The sequence below is a fragment of the Myotis lucifugus genome, unplaced genomic scaffold, assembly GCF_000147115.1.
Source record: "Myotis lucifugus unplaced genomic scaffold, Myoluc2.0 scaffold_35, whole genome shotgun sequence".
In the NCBI taxonomy this organism is placed as follows: domain Eukaryota; kingdom Metazoa; phylum Chordata; class Mammalia; order Chiroptera; family Vespertilionidae; genus Myotis; species Myotis lucifugus.
The window spans coordinates 1,926,274-1,946,517 of NW_005871083.1; the positions used below are offsets into that span (position 1 = coordinate 1,926,274).

The 20,244-nt window shown below is 46.0% G+C and overlaps 1 protein-coding gene, 1 long non-coding RNA gene and 1 pseudogene across 2 annotated transcripts in view; 2 read left to right on the top strand and 1 right to left on the bottom strand.

The window, feature by feature from the left end:
- Nucleotides 1-752, top strand: part of LOC111825634 — a 3,381-nt gene extending 2,629 nt beyond the window's left edge. The window contains exon 3 of the long non-coding RNA XR_002828816.1: nt 628-752. This is a non-coding gene — a long non-coding RNA (uncharacterized LOC111825634). The remainder of the gene's footprint in view (nt 1-627) is intronic.
- DNAAF1 (dynein axonemal assembly factor 1) overlaps nt 1-19,973 on the bottom strand; it is a 23,497-nt gene extending 3,524 nt beyond the window's left edge. Inside the window, exons 1-9 of the mRNA XM_006087025.3 lie at nt 19,720-19,973; nt 17,166-17,301; nt 16,306-16,397; nt 14,307-14,528; nt 14,001-14,167; nt 10,795-10,916; nt 6,885-7,051; nt 3,506-3,772; nt 644-753 (exon numbers count right to left, since the gene is read on the bottom strand). Of these exons, the coding sequence (XP_006087087.1) occupies nt 644-753; nt 3,506-3,772; nt 6,885-7,051; nt 10,795-10,916; nt 14,001-14,167; nt 14,307-14,528; nt 16,306-16,397; nt 17,166-17,301; nt 19,720-19,855 (1,419 nt within the window). The 5' untranslated portion in view covers nt 19,856-19,973. The remainder of the gene's footprint in view (nt 1-643; nt 754-3,505; nt 3,773-6,884; nt 7,052-10,794; nt 10,917-14,000; nt 14,168-14,306; nt 14,529-16,305; nt 16,398-17,165; nt 17,302-19,719) is intronic.
- Nucleotides 19,024-19,108, top strand: LOC111825659 (annotated as a pseudogene).
- Nucleotides 19,974-20,244: the final 271 nt, after the last annotated feature.

Below are 20,244 nucleotides of genomic sequence, written 5' to 3' on the forward strand. Positions count from 1 at the left end.
CGGGGGGGGGGGTGACAAAATGTGTGCATTTTCATGGTGCTCATTCCTTGGGCCAAAGCATTTGAGACTTATCAAAACAGAGCTTCAGGAAGGAGAGGCTTCATGAGGCTGAGATATTCAGAAGGTCAGGCTGCCCCTCACCGAACGGGCATTGGGGGATCGGACACTGGACAACCAGCCACATCAGGAAGCTAGAGCAGCCAGAGGATAGGAAGATGGCATCAGCCACTTGCTGGGCAGCTGTCCAAGGAGCTTAGAGGCTCTGATGATAAATGTAACTTTCTCAGTCACTATGTATAAGGCTAGCTGGACGGAACGGCCTAACAGTGTAACTTCTTTGGGGAAAACAAATGAAGAGTTTTGTAGACATAGTTCCAGGGAAATCATTTGGGCCAGCGCTTCTCAGTCTTGAATGTGCAATGTGTGAACCCCCTGGGGGAGATCTTTTTAAAATGCAGATTCAAATCAGTAGATCTGGGTGGGGCCTGGGAGTCTGCATTCTAACCAGCTCCCAGGGGGTGCTAGGCCTGCCGGTCCAAGGACCACACTTAGGGGAGTGGGAATTTTGAAGGGTTTGTATCTGATCACCTGTTTCACTGGCTGTAAAACAGATACTTATCTCCACAGGCAGCTATTTACATACAGCGATGAAGAGCTTCTCCTCCGTCTTCAGCGTGATGGTTTCCAAATCTTCATGCCCAACAGGCTCTGTACCCAAAGCGTTCTCGGTGGCCACAATCTGGGGAGCTGATTCTAAGAAACAACAATAAAGAGTTCATCTTGGAGTTAGTTTTATACGCAGCAGTCAGAGCGACAAGGCCAAGCAAGGTCAAGGTGGATTCCAAGAGCAGAGGAAAGACAAAACCTTGGTCTGAAAGGCCAGCCCCTGTGACCGAAGCTGTGAGAATCCCCAGATTAGGAGAGGGTTATGTCTAGGAAAGAGAAGGGAAAGGGAGAGAGCTGCCCCCTGCTGGAGCCTGGAGATGACGCAATGACATGGAAGTGCCAGCCAGGAATCAATGCAGAATAAATACACAGGAACCTTGGAAAAGGCGTGATTGATGGGCAGTGAGAAAGGCAATAGCATCAGAGGCCACCTGGGGAGCTAGAGAAGAGGCAAGCTGGAGAGGCAAGTTCCATAGCCCTGTCTGAAAGGGCTGAACCCACCACCCTCTTGGACTGCCTGTCCCTCAGGGCACATGCCCCGCCCACTGCACAAGGGTTAGGGAGACCTGTTCCATGGTCTCAAGATTGCCTGGGAATAAACATGGAATCCAGGTGGGGCTCCTCTTCCTCCTCCAGGGGCCAATTTTCAAGCTCCCCAAGGCTATATTCTTGGGCCCTGCTCTCTGCTTTCTCGTCAATCTCATGGCTTCAGTTATTACATTAAAGACTAATGGCCCAACTTTCTCATTACACACAGGTCCAAGGTGTCCACCTGAGCACTAGCTATGTCCAGCTGGATTTGAAGAGCCACTTTGGGTCGCCAGGTTAGGATGAAGCCAGGAAGCAGGCAGAGGGCTCCGTGGCGGCTGCTGTGGATGACCCAGGCCCACAACAAGGCTCCACCATTTCCTTGCTTTGCAACTTGGAGCAAGTTACTTCACCTCTCCGAGCCTCAGTTTCCAGCTCCAACAAATGCAGGTATGATAATAGCACCTGGCTCCTCAGGTTGTTGAGAAGGCTAAACAAGCCGGCCTGTGAAGCTGTGGCCTGGACTGAGTGCCCATGCATGCTGGATAAATACAGAACCGGCGTTTGTCTTAACAGCAGCTGTTAATTACAGATGCGGCAGTTAACCCACTCCTTTTGAAATGTATCCTTTGTTCATTGAGGCCAAGGCTGGCTTCGCCCTGCTGCTAGGCTAGGCACAGTTTCACTGTGAAAAATCACAGGCCAGGCCATGATGAGGCAGGAGCATGTGTATGACAACACCTAAATCTGCAGTCCTTCTAGGCCTCTCCCAGACAGTGAGGGGCTTTGCTTTGGGGGAACTTCTATTCTGGGCCAGACCAGCTAAAGTCCCCAAACAGACCTCAAATACTGCACAGGCTGGGGACAGAATGACCCGTTCCCCAAGGCCCTGTGGCCTGGACAAGTTCCAGGTCTGGCTCAACCTTACTGACACCACAGCAGTAGGATGGCATCCCAGACGAGTGTTGGGTTTATTTGTTGGTCGGAAGGACCCGGGGATCTTGGCTAGAACCTGCCAGGGGTTCCTTTCCCTAGACCTGCATCACACACTATGTAGCCAGAGCACATGGCTACTGAGTGCTTGAAATGTGGCCAGTACTCCTGAGAAACTGCATTTTACATTTTATTTGTTTTTACTTTTAATTAAATTTAAAAGCTGGAGCAGTATGAAACAACTCCCTTCTTTTAGTAGGACTTCCTTTCACTTTAACCGTTGAAAAGTTCGCATTTGAATTACGATGTGTTGTGTAAGTGTCAAAAACATATTGGATTTGAAGACCTAGTGCTCCCCAAATGTAAGGTATCTCATAAATAATCTTATATTGGTTTAAATTACTATATCTTAGATATAATGGGTTCAATGAGCTATATTGTTAGTGTTTCGCCCATTTCTTTTTACTTTGTCTAATGTGACTACTAGAAAATGTAGGCATGGCTCCTGTTATATGTCTATGAACAGCACTGCTGTAGATAATGAGACAATGTATGTACTTTATCTTATAGAAACAGCAGCCAGAAGTGGAAACCTGGCCTGATCCCACAGATGCATGACTCATCTGGGATTGCGATTCTGGGAGCCAGCATCTGGGTTGTTCTGATCACATTGTAGTGGGATAGCAAGAAGCTTGGAAAATTCCTGGACAAGTGGAACAGGGAAACTGAGGCAAGAAAATTAAACAAGGCCAAACAGTTTGGGCAGCTTGCAGCCAGCTTGCAGCAAGACCTTATCGTCCTCAACTAAGGACATGAGAATAAATGGTTAGTACCTGTCCTCCCTAACCAGAGAAGGCATAGCTTAAATCACCTGGGACTGCTAAGGGCAGGGGCGGGGGCGGGGGGAGGAGGGCGGGGAAGAAGCTTATCTCACTCACTGAACGAAGAAGTGAGCAGTCTCAGGACTTGCCAGGTGTTCTCATAAATTCTGGGAAAAGTCACAACAAAGTAAAAGGGGGACCTTGAAATCTAGTCTGTGCCCAAGATATCCAGCAGAGGAACCTTGAAACCTTTAGACAGAAGGGTATAAAACCTCTTGAACCCCCACCAGGTTCACACTCAGATTAGCTGAGTGCCCACCTGTGCTTTATGCCAGGTGTATTTTGATGAATTTTCTTGCCTTGCTTCTTTAATACATTTGCTTGCTTTGCTTCATTAATACATTAGCTTGCTTTACTACCTCGCTGCTGTCTGTCACTCTCCTGAATTCTTTCTCATGAGCATGACAAGAACGGAGGAGGGGACAGCCCTCTCCCTTCGACTCAGGGCTGTCTGATAACATCTATTCTGGTGTTTCTGGTGCCCATAACAACATTACCTTCCCAGGTAGCTCCAAGGGTTGCTGGCTCAGGGGCCTCGGCTGGGAGCACCCCTTCTGGGTCCTGGTCTTCAATCTCTGTGTTGACATCTGCAGGCAGCTCCTCTAACACATTCGCCTTTTCTGGGAAGAGCTCATCCTTAGCCTCAAAGCTTTCCTTGACAAACAGCTCCATTTTCTGCTCCCTTTCTCCATCCTCATGAGGCTCTTCCTTCCCTTTCTCATCGACATCCACGTTCTCATTCTTGTCTGGCACTGGCACCTCCCCTGGACAACAGAAGTCCAAAGGTGAACTGGGAAATGTCCTGGGAGGACAGGGTGTCTGCACGTCTCCTGGGGACATGCAGTGAACTGCTGAGAGTGAGCCCAGGGAACTGTCAGGGACCAGTAGAGAGCTGCCTGCAAGGGTGTTCATTCCTTTGTATGATTGCTAAATAGACAGGCTGGGTGTCTGTGAGAGAGTCACTTAGCTCAGCCATCTAATGGAACAGGACACAGCCATTAAGGAAATAGTGCAGGAGGTTCTTAGGAGATGCACGCGGAAGTACGTGGATTTAAGGGCCACTTTGCTGCCTTTACTTTCAACTGGTTCATCAGAACAGAAAAGTGTCTGTGTGTGTGTGTGTGTGTGCGCGTGTGTGTGTAAATGTTAAAAACCATCTGACCTAAAGATACAACATAGCTGTTCATTTTACTATTCTTTAAGCTTTTCTGAAAATAAAAATAAATCTAAATAAAAAGTTGAGAAAAGCAAAAAAAAACATACTGTAGGAGAAAATATATTTTATGGAAAATATATTATGCTAATTCAAAAGAGTAGGCAGAAAGCAATATAATTATGCCATTTTTTATAAAACACATATGTTATATGCCTGGGGGAAAGCCAGGCACTACCCACACTAAGTACTGAGTGATTCTGCTGAGATTCTGTTGTTCCTGTGCTTTTCTTCATGTAGTGTACTCACACTTCGTAATTACGTGAAAAACAATACATGCCATTTAGAAACATGCATGGAGGCTCTTGCTTTTCTACTGGGCATAGGACAAGGAAGGGGCTCTTACTCATTAAGGGGCTCTGAGCACCATCCCCAGGATCCCGCAGGCTTGCCAGGGGCTGGGCCGGGACACAGCCAGGACTCACTCACTCATTAAAAGCCTCCACCAAATGCTGGCCGGGGGCATTTGGTGTGGGCAGGGGCTCTGAGTCCTGGACTAGGGGCAGTAGGTTGGGTGGGACAGGGAGGGGGGTTCATTTACACCAAGCCTAGGAGTGGATAGAATCTTGAAATGGGAGCGAGTGTGAAGGCAAGGCAGGGAGAGGATCCAACATCTTAGAAGAGAGTCTGTGGGGGCCAAGAACATTTCCCAGGCCTGCCCTGGTCCAGCCACGCCAGGAATAGGGTGGTCCTGAATCTTTCACGGGTCTAGCAGGTTTCATACAGTCATCCACTAAATAGAGGGAAATGATCTGTGCCACAGGGAGGCAGTGCAGCCACCCTTCAAAACGGACAGAATTGAATGGTCAAGGTGAAGCCATAAAAAGGAATGTAGCACTGATCCCGCCACAATGTGCAGGAACCTCAGAAACATCCTGCTCAGTGAAAGGAGCCGGTGCAAAAGGCTACATACTGTATGGTTTCATGTATATGAAATGTCTGGAAAGATTGGTGGCTGTCAGGGGCTGGGGGAGGGGGAGGAGGAATCACTTCTAATGGGTTCAGGGTTTTATTCTGCGGTGAAGAAAATGTTCTGGAACTAGATAGAGGAGCTGTTTGTGCAACATTGTGAATGCACTAAATGCCATTTTTTAAATGGTTAATTTTGGCCCTGACTGGATTACTCAGTTGGTTAGAGTGCTGTCCTGACACGCCAAGGTTGCAGGTTCGATCTCCGGTCAGGGCACATACAAGAATCAACCAATGACTGCATAAATAAGTGGAACAATAAATCTCTCTCTCTCTCTCTCATCAATCAATAAAAATTTTTTAAATGGTTAATTTGATGTTATGTGAATTCAACTCAGTTTTTAAAAAGGTGATTTGCACAGAAGGTCTCTGACCAACACTGGGGCTGCAGCTCTCTGCACTTATCCTACCACCCCCGCCACCAAGCTCACGCCCTAACAAGGCTTCCATGACAGTCGTCTTCATAGCCCGTGACTTCCTGTCACCTGCCATGTTAAGGCTGGTTTTCAGGTCCTTCTTGATAGGACCTTCCCCAGCCCAGCTAACCTTATGTGATTTCCCAATTCACAGTTTCGTTCCAGACCTGGGTGCTGGCACTCCTCCGTGCCCCCCAGGGAAACTGGAGGCTCCTTGGCGGAGGCAGAATCATATCCTCTCCCTCCACTAGGATCTGTACCCTGTCTGCGTGCTCATTCCAGCGTATATGAGTGAGTGTGCCGCACCTGAGGTTGGTGTGCAGAAACCTATTTATTTATAAATGCTCCCCCACCCCGTGGGCAGAGAGCCCTTTCTATGTGCAGAAAAGTGTCGGACTCAAAGGGGCAACAGTAGCAATGAAAAATCTAATAACAATTAAAAAATCAAGATGACCATAACCCTCTGACTCAAACAAGGCATAAAGGGCACTGACTGTGCCTCCGTATATATGCTGGCTGACTTTACTGCTGTTAATGACGCGAGGTGGAGAAATTAAGCACAATACCATATTGTTTTGATATGAGGTCATATTATGATTTATGACAGAATAATAATGGCCCCACAAAGAGGTCCACGTCCTAATCCTAGAATCTGAGACTATGTGACCTCACAGGGCAAAAGGGACTTTGCAGATGTGATTAAGGGATGGGAGATCATCCTAGAGTTACCCAGGTGGGTCCAATGTCATCACGAGGAGCCTTAAAAGAGAGAGGCAGGAATGTCAGAGCTAGAGAGACAGGAGGCTGTGAAGATGGAGCAAGGGGCCGTGAGCCAACCCATGCCGGCGGCTCTAGGAGCTGGAAAAGACAAGGAAACAGAGCCTCCCTGCTGACACCTTGGTTTTTGCCCCGTGAGACCCATGTCGGACTTGAGACTTTTGGAACTCTGGTAAGATAATAAATTTGTGTTGGGTAGGCCCCTAAATTTGTGGTCATCAGTTATGGCAGTCACAGAAAACTAATACATCATTTAATTTGGAAAACGGGCTGGTTTAACAAATTGAGTTTTAGTCACTAAAAGGGGTTTGAAACTGCACATGAATGTTGGGGGTTTTCAGCGCCCCCGGCAGGAGGGGGAGAGCAAGTGCAGATGGATCAGCAGGTCTGTGAGTAAATGGTCTAAACCCCCCTCTCCCCCACCCCAAATCCCAGCGATGAAAGACTGCGAGTGGACAGCATGGATTTCTAATGTAAGCAGAGCTCCGTGTAGACGCATACCTTTCTCTTGGCTCTCCGCCTGCCGCTTCCTCTCCTCAGCCCGCCGCTTGATCCTCGCCAAGGCTTCGATGCTGTCCGTGATCTTCTTCCGTTCCTGGTTCTCCCACTGCTGTCTCTCCTCTTTCTCAGCCGCGTACCCTCCCCTAGCCCAGGCCTCTGCGCAAGCTCTGTTTAGAGGATTTGAAAAGGAAGCGGAAATCAGTGAGGTTTGAATTTTCATAGGTTCAAGGCAAATTCAAAACACTGTTGCACCAAACTTGTTTATTTTCCCCAAAGTCAAACCAAAGCCACATAGGACATGTGCCCCTAAGGACAGAAGTTAACATATGTCTTCAAAGTCGAATGGTTTGCCAGCCTTCTAGATGTGACACCAAAGCACAATGGACAAAAGAAAAAATAGAGAGGTTGGTCCCCATCAACATTAAAATGTTTGTAATGTAAAGAATACCACAAATAAAGTGAAACCACCACCCACGGAACATGAGAAGGTATTTGCAAATCATATACCAGTTAGGGATTTGTACCTAGAATATATAAAGAAACTTACAACTCATTAATACAAGGATAACACAATTTTAAAATGGGCAAATGTGCCTTGGTTGGTGTGGCTCAGTTGGTGGGAGAATTGCCCCATGCACCAAAAGGTTGTGGGTTCGATTCCCAATCAGGGCACATATGGGAGGCAACCAATTGATGTTTCTCTCTCACATTGATGTCTCTCTCTCTCTCTCTCTCTCTCTCTCTCTCTCTCTCCCCCCCTCCCCCTCCCTCCCTTCCTGTCTCTGTAAAATCAATAAAAAAACATAACCTTGGGCGAGGATTTAAATCAATCACTAAATAAATAACAACTGGCAAAGGTTAAAAGAATGAGAAGATAAAACACTGGGAGAAAATATTTGCAAGAAATGTAACGGAATAATGACTTGTACCCAAAACATACAAAGAACTATTAAACTGAAACTTAAAAAAAGGTGGGGCGGGCCTAAAGATCTGGACACCTCACCAAAAAAAGATATGTAGATGACAAATAAGCATATGAAAAGCTGTTCCATATCATATGAGATTAGAGAAATACAAATTGAAAGGAGATACCACCACACACCTATTACAATAGCTAAAACCCAAAACACCGTCAGCACCAAATGCTGGTGAGGATGTGAGCAATAGCTGCTCTCGTTCACTGCCGGTGGGAACGCAAGATGGGGCAGCCCCTTGGGAAGCCAGTTTGGAAATCATGGTGCTACACGTAGTTTACATATAACCCAGCACGTGTTTACTCAAATAAGTTGAAAACAAATGTCCGCACAATCCTGTACAAAAAAATTCATAGCAGCACTAGTCACAAGAGCCAAAAATTGGAAACGACCCACATGTCCATTGACTGACGGGTATGTACACGGTGGCACATCCACATAGAATATTATCTTGCAATATTATTTTGGAATGAATGAATGACACCTACTACAATGTGGGTGAACCTTGAAAACATTAGGCTATGTGAAAAAAGCCAATCAAAAAAGGCCACATAGTGTATGATTCCATTTACAGGAAATGTCCAGAATAGGCAAGTCTACAGAGGTGGAAAGTAGATTTGTGATTGCCTAGAGCTGGGAGACGGGGAATGGGGAGTGACTGCTAATGAATAAGGGTTCCTTTTCAGGGGCGTGAAAATATTCTAGAATCAATTGTGGTAGTGGTGGTGGTAACTGTGTGAATTTACTCAAAGCCACTGATACTGGGTGAACTGCTCTAGGGGCTGGGGTTACAGCAGTGACAGGAGATGATATTGCTCTCTGTTAGAGCTGCCCTTGTATGGGGAAAGACAGACCCTTAACAAGGGAGCCAGTATGTCAAAGGCTGTTGCGTCCTAAGGAAAGAAACCAGGCTGAAGAGACACCCAGAGCAAATGTGCTATTAGATAGGGTGGTGGGTCATGGGAGATTTTAATAAGATCACAGGCCAGCAGGCACCTGCCAGCACCTGTGGTGCGTGTCCCAGGCAGAGAGAAGAGCAAGTGCCCAACAGGACCAGCTAGTGAGTGGTGGCCTTAGGACTCAAACCCAGGTGAGTCTGACTCCGGAACTGGAGTCGTGCTACACTGTACAGGGGGATGGATCTCACTGTGAAGGTTTGTCTTATATCCGGTTTTCACTTTCCACTGGTCAGTGCTACTTCAGGGTGGGGCTCAGAATCCTCAGCCACAGCTGAGCCCATTGGTTCACTCCTATATGCCCGGTACCTGCTCAAGTCCCATGTGCCACTCACAGGTACTCACGTGGACCCTGTGGTGGGTATCGTCCCCGTTTTCCAGAGGAGGAACATGAGGCTCAGGAGGTTAGTGAGCGCACCTAAGGGGACATGACTCCTGGCTGCAGAGCTGGGCTTTCAAGTCTGCACGCGGGCTCCGCTTGCTGCACCCCCATCACCCCCAGGGCCGGGGGCCAGGGCACTGGGTACATCTCTGCCCAACTCCCCAGAAGCAGGTTGTCTTGTTTTCTCATCTAATTGGAGTGGAGGCTCTCACTTCTACTTGACATATTTGTTGGTCTGACTTAAATTTGTGAGTTTAAAAACGTTTCACCAGCTACATTTATCTTAAAATGTCATATCATTCAAAATTCAGATGGCACTTCCCTTCGAGCTGTCCATATGACTGAGGCTTTATTCTAAGTTAGAATGAATAGTGATCTCAGTTAAAAATACAGATAACAGTGGTGACAATCTACATGGCAGTCCTGAATTTATTGTTCTTCATATAAAAAGAGCTCTTATGAATCAATAAGAAAAATCCCTCCCAGAATAAAGGAAACTGGGAGGAAGCCATGAATGCAATACTCCTAGAGGAGGCAACATCAGTGTCTGACAAAGATGGTAAATGTAACCAACCTCATCAGTTATCTAAAAATACAAATTTAAAAGGAGACACTATCTTCACTCATCAATTCACCTGGCAAAGATTTCCTTCACATGGCAATGTCTGGTGATGCTATAAATTGTTACAAACTTTCTAGAAAACAATCTATATATATATATATATATATATATATATATATATGTTCGACAGGGAGAACAGAGTTCAATCACTTGCTATGATGTGTGCTGACCACCAGGGGGTGGTGCGAAACATAGTGGGTGACCAGTAGCGGTGGCAGGGCGCTAAGAGGGTGCGGGAAGGAGGAGGAGGGGAGGTGGGGGGGGGGGGGACTGCGTAGTGGTGGCACATGATGGCAATGGAAGGAGGAGGTGAGGAGGCAGGGAACCTAATCAGCCCTGATCGCCTGCCAGGGCTAGGGACCCTACCCATGCACAAACTTCGTGCACTGGGCCTCTAGTTAAAAATATAAGCACCTTTGCCCTGGCCAGCTTGGCTCAGTGGATAGAGTGTCAGCCTGCGGACTGAAGGGTCCCAGGTTTGATTCCGGCCAAGGGCACATGCCTGGGTTGCGGGCTCGATCCCCAGTAGGGATTGTGCAGGAGGCAGCCAATCAATGATTCTCTTTCATCATTGATGTGTCTATCTCTCTCTCCTTCTCCCTTCCTCTCTGAAATCAATAAATATATATTTTTAAAAGTTTTTAAAAAATATAAGCACCTTTAAAAAGGCTCAGACCACACTCTTTGATCCAATAATACAACTCCTTGAATTCCAACCTGAGGAAATAATCAGCAATGAGGCCAGAGACTTATATGCAACTATATTTATCAAAGGATTATTTTTTTAAAAACCTATGAATAAAGGCTCAAAAATAGAGAATTTTCTATTATAAATGATTATGTAACCATTAAACCTATTCCCAAGGAATTTAATGATGGGTGAAAATGCTCAAAAATCAGAATTTTTAAAAAGTTTAATAAGTATGCATAACTATTACATATTCACATGTGATCACAAGGCTTTTCTCTTCCTTACCTGTCCTTTGGAAAAACTGGTCTGTCATCCAGGAACGTTAAGTGTTTTAGTCGAATAGTGACTGTCCTTCGATAGTTAGGGATGTTCCTAATAACTGGGTTTCCCATCAAATTCAGGACACGCTGTAAGCAAACAGGCAGAACCGAATTAATTGCTAAGAAATGGATGTGGTGTTAATATTGTATATGTGCCGTGCTCTAAGAATGAACAAAAAGGAAGTGCCAGCATCATGTCCTGCTGACGGTATTAGCGAAGCCAGAGGGTGTCATTGTTGTTGTGCCATCGGAACGGGCAGCCCTTTCTTTTCTTGAACTTCAGATCCTCAGTCTCGGTGTCCTTCCAGAACAATACTATAAAACGTTTCCTGAGCCCCTTTCCAAGAGCCGTGATTATATTAGCTTTGCTCACACAATCTCTTTGACTGAAATTGATCTCAGTCTAATTGATTGTTTTTCTCCTTCCCAGCCAGGGCCCATTTTAAGAAAAGTACACAGCGGCTAGACAGATAGGGAGCAGTGAATAAGGGGACCGGATGGGAAGTGCCCACTGATTGACCACGGGGGCCTTTCTCGCCAGGCCTACAGGTCTCCTGGAGGTCATGTTGGGGCCACGAAAGAGAAAGAAATGTGCAGTGACAGCATGCTGTCCCCATCCTTAAAGACTGGCACCTCCTCTTCCGCCCATGAAACTCAGAGAAGGCAAGTAGGTAAGGAGACGTGTGAGTGAACATTTAAAATTGCTTAAACTGATGAAATATTTTTCATTTCTAAAGTGGGTTTTGTTGGAGAAAGTTATACATTGCGGACTAGTTAGTTTAGCCTTTCCCTAACGTCATTCTCATACTGCCTTCACGTTCTTGTCATATTCCAAGTGACCTCTCCTGTGGGGCTGGGGTGGTGGGAGCTGTATGCTCCAGCTGCATGGGGTGCAGATATTCTAAACCAATCATAACACAAACTATAGGCAGACTGCTTTTCTTATGGGCATCGTATATTGAAGTCCTAACCCCAGCACCTTAGAACGTGACTGTATTTGGAGATAGGCCCTTTCAAGGGGTCAATTAAGATGAAACGCGACCACAGTGATGGTCCTAATCCAATATGACTGGGTCCTTATAAAAAGAGGAGATTGGAACACAGACACGCACAGAGGAAAGAAGGAGAGAAGACACCAAAGAGAGAGGCCTCAGAATGAAACGAACCCTGCTGACACCTTGATCTTGGACTTCCAACCTCTAAAATTATGAGAAAATAAATTTCTGTTGTTTAAGCCCCCAAGTCCACGATAATCTGTGATGGCAGCTAAGCGAGAAAAAGATATTATAATGTAATACAGCTTTATATTAACACCATGTGCTAGTAATTCTAAACTAGTTCTTTTTAACAGTCTCCTCTGTAATTATTCCTGAGCTATTTGTCTTTTAATTGACTCACTTTTTCCAGACTTATCAATGCCCTCAGCAGTAAGCAGTGAGCTTGAGGCCTTCCTGTGCTATTTTAAATATTTCTCCTAGTACACATGGCAACACACACACCCCAAAAAAGCAAGGAAGCCATCAAAGGCCACTGAGGTTGAGTCAAAAGGACACAGGTGCTACCTGGTCAGGTTGTCATGGGCCGGAAGATGGGACCATTTGAGCATCCAAAATGAAAATGATAGCCAGGGTTAAATCATATCAGACACTGTTTATATAAATCCCTGAGTTCATAAGGATACTGAAAAAGAAAAACCCTTCATTGTCACCATTAATGGTTGCTAGGTTCTTGACTCACTTCTCTGAAAATCAATAAATAAAAAAGAAGCAGACACTTTTCCCCGCTTTTTCTGTATGAACTGTATAATTAGGGAACCACTAGTTGATGAGGGAAGGTTCTTCTTTGTAGAAGCATTCCAGCTAATGATAAAGGCAGAAGGAATAAGAGAAGTAGAAAATGACCATCACGTGACTCCTGATGAAATAGAGCATCTAGGCCAACCTATGACCAACTCATTTTTTTTTTGGTTGATTTTTCTTTGTTAAATGGCATTTAAATATATAAAATAAATATCAAAAATATAAGTCTTTGTTTTACTATGGTTGCAAATATCAAAAAATTTCTATATGTGACACGGCACCAGAGTTAAGTTAGGGTTTTTCAAAATGCTGTCACGCCGAGCTCAAAAGGTTCGCCATCACTGATCTAGGCAATGCCCATCAGTGGCAGCTAAGACAATAGGGAGAAAGAACAATGGGGACTATATAATGTCTCCGTCAGGCTGACAATACATGAACCCATTACTCAATATTAAAATTACAAAAAGAGAAGCCATCAGACATTACATGCCCCATGATGCAATACAATAGCCCTCCCAAAGTTAAATATTGAATCTGGATATGATGATGCCTCTGGCTCCATTATCATTCTCCAAGAAATACTGGGTACAGCAGTACATGTTAAACAACACCATGAGGATGTAATCAACCAAGTCCAGAATGTGGTCCATGCCAGGGGAAGGACCCAGTTTCTTTGACAGAGTAATGGGGATGGGGGTAGGGGTGGGGGTGGGGGGAACAGGGAAGGGAAACAGTGAGAAACCAGGAGATTTGAGATACAAATAATCCAAACGTGATGCATGGTTCTGGTTTGGATTTGAACAACCCAATGGTCAAAAATGCATTTTTGAGACAAATGGGAAAAATTGAACATGGTCTGCATTTTAAATGCAGTTACTACATTATTTTAGATATAATAAGAGTACTTTGTGCTAAAAAAAAAAAAAAGGTCCTTATCTGTTAGAGATACACACTAAAATATTTGTGGGTGAAATGACATAGCTTCTGGCGTTTAAGATACTCCGGCTAAAAACCCAAAGAGGGAAAGAATGTGGCCCGACCAGCGTGGTTCAGTTTTTGAGGATTGACCTATGAACCAGGAGGTCTTGGCTCCATCCTGGGCACATGCCGTGGTTGTGGGCTTGATCCCCAGTGTGGGGCGTGCAGGAGGCAGCGGATCGATGATTTTCTCTCATCATTGATGTTTCTATCTCGTTCTCCCTCTCCCTTCCTCTCTGAAATCAATCAATAAAAATAGTAAAAAAAAAAAAAAAAAGGAATAGAGGGTGAAAGGAGAGAGAGAAGGGAAGGGAAGGGAGGGAGGGAAGGACGGAGAGGAGAAGAGATTTAACATCTAAAGAACATAAAAGTATGCCAGGTTTGTGTGTTTTACCAAATCAGGCATGCTCTCCAGGACGCTCAGGATCTCTGGGTCACTCAGCCGATTGTGGGAAAGATCAAGGACGCAAAGTTTCAGGCACTCCTTCAGATGGCGGACGTCTTCCACCGTCTCCAGGTGGTTGTGGGCTATCTGGAGCGTGTTCAGGGCTGGCAGGCAGGCTGGAAGGCGAGGTCAGCAGAAGTAAACAACAGTGGCACAAAAGGGTTTCTTGCCCATAGCATTCCATTTTAGAACCTCCCCCAGGGAACGCGGTGGACATAATGGCACTTAGAAAGGCCCTGCGGGGGGCGTGCTCACAGAGGTTTTCAATGGTCTTGATGTAATTGTTGCTGAGGTTCAGAGCATCCAGTTTCTGCAGAGGTTCGAGGTTCTCGATTTTGTGAAGCAAGTTCACTTGCAAGAAGAGGCAACGCAGTTCGGTCTGGGCCTCCAGGTTCTCGATTTTCTGTATTCCGTTGGACTCCAGCCAGAGACAGCGCAGCCCCGTGTACTCTTCCAAGTTCTCGATGCGATCGAAACCTAGCGAGAAGGGGGTTTCGCCATTAAGCTCCTCCATGCACACAAGGGACGCAGGAGTTGCCCTTGTTTGTGCCTCCCTGCCTAGCACCCACACCTCCTTCCTCTAGGGACAGTACTGCTCCTTTGCTTTGGGGAACATCCCTCTTTGTTACCACCCCCGGGCTCTCAGAGTCGTGATGACTCATTCTGGGCTGGTCAAGTTTAGACACATGGGGCCAACATAGATGAATCCTGGGGAGTGTGGCTGGCTCCGTTGGGAAAAGGCAGTCTTTATGTTGGAGTGGCCGGCTTGGCAAGGGGAGCCGAGCAGTGCAGCAGCCACCTTCATGGCTGGGAGTGGGTGGAGGTGAGGGATGACTTGCCCGAAATGAATCAGAGGGAAGCAGGGCCAAGCAAAGGAGAGAGAGAACCTCGTGAAGATACACTATGAGCACCAGGATGTGGCTAAGCCTGAAGCTAGTGCAAACTGTGGGTCTTGTTTTAATTCATTTTTCAGTTTTATGAGCCAAACTGAAGATTAGCAAAACAAACTGCAGACAGCTTGAGTGTAACCTCCTGAGAGAGTGAGCCAGAAACACCTAGCTAAGTCATTCCCAAATTCCTGGCCCCGGGAAACATGTGAGATGAGGAATTGAAGTTGCTAAGTTTGGGGATAAGTTGTTAACATGGGCACATCTCTCCCCAACTTTCTACCTCTCTGACTCCTTCTACTTGGTCCAACCTACTGGGTCCCCTTCTCCTTCCTTCCTCTTTTTTTTTTAATGTATATTTTATTGATTTTTTTACAGAGAGGAAGGGAGAGGGATAGAGAGTTAGAAACATCGATGAGAGAGAAACATCGATCAGCTGCCTCCTGCACATGTCCTACTGGGGATGTGCCCGCAACCAAGGTATATGCCCTTGACCCAAATCGAACGTGGGACCCTTCAGTCCGCAGGCCGACGCTCTATCCACTGAGCCAAACCGGTGCTGGCCCTTCCTCTAAAATATTGGTCCCCTGGGATCTTCCCCCCTAAGCGGAGAGTTTTGGGGCGGGGGACAATGTGGAGGTGAGGAAACTAGCTGGGAGCTGTTCCAAACTGTGAAGGCATTTGTGCTGTGGGGCCCTCCGTGAACCTCCCTGGCCCGGCACTCCTCACAGTGGCTGCACCATCCCCCGGGACACCAAAGGCACCTCTGCCTATCCATCTCTGTGTGTGTCTAGAACTGAGCAACGCCAGGCCCACAGGAAGCCCTCGGCACATTTACTTAATAACACGGAGGTCTGATGAGGCAGGTGGGCCATCCCCTTTCAGCCCTGCCTGGGAGTTATCAGTCTTGATCAATGCAAGGAATATCCCTGTCTCTGAACCCAAAGTTAAGTTTATATAAGATACTGGAACCAGCCCTGAGCCCTTGGGGATGCCTCTAGTTATACGTCTCCATTCTGAGCGGCACCCCCTGACCCTCACCCTTTGTTTTCTGTGCCAGTCTTCGATCCTGCACAACATATCTCTCCCAAACCCAAAGCATTTACAACTAGCTTCCGGCTTGAAAAATTATTAAGTCTTTGGAAAACTTAGAAGATATCCATGTGTTTCCTTTGTATCCATAGAACCAGTGGACCCTTTATAAACGCTAAGGTAGGATTTTTTCTTCAAAGAAATATTATTGCTTTTCCATAAATCTCCACTGAACTCTCTGAAATTTCTACTGAAATGTAATTTGAGAACCCCAGATGATCCCTGCAAGTAATTGTTATGCCACCAGCGTCTCTCTGCCTCTCCCAGAGCCTCACCTTTAAAGTGTAAATACAGCGTATCATTCAACGCTGGGGTGATATACAGCTTGTGTTGCTTGCAGAGTTTCTGCAGGAAGCGTTTAGTCATTCTGTTAAATGGGAAACACGAACAAGCAATTTATTTGAGTCTATCAGCTCTGAAATATATTCCAAAAATTGTTTATCACATCCATTCCTTCCGCCAAATCCACAACATCCTGAATGCCTGATAGCTATTTTATGTTCTTTGGGGTTTTCTTCTGTATAGCTTTCAAGGCCTCATCTAATATTACTTTCAGCATTCTTAAAAGTTGAAACATGTGCTCTAATAAAAATACTTTTGATATCGTGTCATCCGTAACTACGGATGTTTCTCTCTCCAGGTCTGGCATTAAAGTTTGATAGATCGTGGTTAGTTGTACCACAGAGGCAGGCCATCCTGTCTTCGGCACTACAGATATTGTGCTATTTAATAGCCACGAGTCTCATTTTCTTTCTTCTTTTTCTAATCCTCACCCAAGGATATTTTTTCCCATTGATTTTTTTTTTCCAGAGAGAGTGGAAGGAAGGGAGTGAGGGAGAAAGAGAGAGCAGGAGCGACAGCGAGAGAGAAATCGCTGTGAGAGACACATCAATTGGTTACCACCCACATGCACCCCGCCCAGGGACCAGGGATCAAACGTGCAACCCAGGTATGTGCCCATGACCAGGAATCAAACCTGAGACCCTTCAGTGCAAGGGCCAACGTTCTAACCACTGAGCAACATGGACCAGGGCTTAGCATTAGCCTCATTTTCTTATCTGTACAATGGGGTGATTATACCATCTCTCTTACTTGGTAACTGTGTGCTGTAAGTGACAGCACCACGCCCACATACCTGGGGCCATGATCTTCCTTGTCATTTCTTTGGTGTGCTAAGCAACCGTCCAACCTGCTGTCACCGCTTTGTTTCTGCTCACTTTTGTAGGATGTGTCAGAAGGACCCGCGCATGTTTCCTTAGGATCATTGATTTCTGTAAAATTAAGAGATTGGGTCTATGGAGATCAAGAAATGTATTTAAAAGTTCTCCCAATTTCAACGTCAGTAATAACTGTCTGCTTATGGTATGGAACACTAGTACTCATTACATGTATAACAATCTTTAAAGGACTGTGGAATTTTCCCTTCTAGGTAGGTCCTCGGTAAAAGCTCTTGTACAGATGCACAAGGAGACATGTACAAAGATATTCATTTCTGCATTATTTGTAACAGCCCAAAACTGTTAACAGTGCAAATGTCCATCCATAGGAACTAGTTAAAATAAAACAGTGGATTACTATTCTGCCTTGCAAAGAATGCAGTGGAGTTAGTTATAACTCTAGTATGGCTTAATTCTCAGAAACACCTGTGGAATGAAAAAAAAGCAAGTTTAATAATAAGCACAGAATACCACCTATATAAATTAAAAACACACAAACCAATGCTATGCATTGAGAACATTACACACACACACACACACACACACACACACACAGAGTACAGGGAGGGAGGGGGAGAGAGAGAGAGAGAGAGATATTAAATTAAGGAATCCATACAAAATCCTGGAGAAGGGGAGAAAGAAATGGGACTAGGATTAGGGGCTGGGAATGTCAATCTGAAATATATGATATATATGGTGACAGAAGATGATTTGACTTTGGGTGGTGGGCACACAATGCAATGTACAGATCATGTATCATAGAAATGTACACTTGAAGCCTATATGATCTTATTAAACAATGTCACCTCAATGAATTTAATGAAAATTGTCTGAGCCCAACTGGGTGTGACTCAGCGGTTGAGCATCGACCCAGGAACCAAGAGGTCACCGGTTCGATTCCCAGTCAGGGCATATACTTGGGTTGCGGGCTCGATCCCCAGTATGAGGCGTGCAGGAGGCAGCCAATCAATGATTCTCTCTCATCATTGATGTTTCTATCTCTCTCTCTTCCTCTCCCTTCCTCTCTGAAATCAATAAAAATATATTTTAAAAAAGAAAACTATCGGAGATGTTTTATTTTTTTAATTTAAAAAGACTTCAAGTGAATTGATAAAAATATTAATCATTTTCAGTTCTTAGTAGTAATACATGAGTGTTTGGTATAATGTTCTCTGTTCTTTTTAAAAAGTTCTCAAAAGAAAAAACATAAAGAGTAACAAAAATAGTGGAAATGAGCACATTCAAATGGGCACTTAATATTTTTAAAGGCCCATCAAAATTGGCCCATTCAAATACACTTAATCTTAAGGGTCGCTGGCTTCTACTGTGTGTTTGTGAAGTCTATTGAATGAGGATCTACCCTTCATGCATGGGACTGGGTCTCACACTTCCCCATTTCCCACTGCATACAATGCTCAGCCACAATAAAACACCAGATAAAGGTTTGTGAAATAAAGAATACATAACTGCTTGATTATATTAATAACAAGAGCTATGATTTATTAATGGCCCACTGTATGACAGAACCTCTAATTATAATTATCCCTGTAATAATAGCCTTGCTTGTCGACGAGGAGACTGCTCCACAGGGAGATTAAGATCTGGGCCAAGAGCCATAAAGCTGGCCAGCTGCAGAGCTGCAATCCGAACCCAGTGTGAGTGGCTTGCCACAGAGCAACATGGCTTTCCAACAGCTCCTTGTATAAGCCCAACAGGGCTTGCCTGCACAGTTGATGCTCAAGATATATTTGTTGACTGGGTTCAAAAAATGAAACAAGCTTTGTGCAGTGGCAGTATCGTAGCCAATGAGGTTTATCTGAGACGCGATTATTGCTAATTGGAAAAAAGAAACATAAATCAAGTAGTCTCTTTATCTAGTCACTAACAGGTTTCCCTTAGGGCCCCAAGCCAAGAGAGAGCAGAGGCTGAAGCCTGTTTTCTATGCCCATTCTGGGAAACTGGTAAGGAGTCACCTGCTAACCCCAGAACCGTCAGCTCTTCGTTCACTCGTTCTATCATGAGTCAGGCACTGGCATGGACACTGTGAGTTCAATTAAGATGTCCTACTCTGGCATCTTTTGATCTTAAATGGCGATAGCAAAGAAGGGATACATTCAAAACACAAAAAAAGTTAGGTGGGGAGAGAATGGTGTGTTGGGTAAGGACTTGGGCTCTGGCGTCAGATTGTTGCCTGAGTCTATTCTGATATTCTGGCTGAGGGTAATCTGTTTGAAGCAAGTTCTATAACCTCTTTATGTCCCAGTTTTCCTCATCTGTATGAAATGGGGAGAGGAGTGCCTATCGCAGAGGGCGGGTGTATGGCTCAAATGCAGCGAACCCTTGGCACGCATCCTTTAATAAGCGTGGGCCGCTATTGTTATTATTATTGTTATTGCTGGCTGTGAAGATCAGGTATGTGGTGTTGGGCGCAGCCCGTCGCCCCCCTCGCCTCCCTGGGGCGGCGGTCAGCACCTTCCTTGCGGCTCCCTTGGCCTGCGTTCCCGTGGTCACCCGCAGACTCCTCCACGCCAGGCACCACACCCGGTTCCTGCGTGCAGTCCTGTTTCTCTTCCTCGTCCGCCATGGGCTCCAAGATCTCGGGGTGCATGTCTATTCCGGAAACACCGAACACCCCGTAGCAATGGGCAGCCCCGTTTGGCCGGGTCGCTACGGCCCCAGCTGGACCAGAGAGGTCCGGCTTTCCTTCCCCGCCTGCACTCGCGCCCGCGTCGTTGGCAGCCTAACGCTTCCTTGGTCTCCACGGCAACCGCTGCACATGCGCACTCGGACGGACCCGCACACGCGGACGCCTAGGGCGGACCTCCTGACGGCTCTGCCCCGCCTCTCCGGCGCCGGCGCGGGTCACGTGGGAGCGCGGCCCGCGGCAGCTGCGGCGGCGGTGACGGGGGCGGAGTTCACCCGGGTCTGGTGGGAGCGGCTCGGAGACTGCGCCACACTGTGCAGGTACCGCAACCCCTTCTAACCGCCCCCCCCACC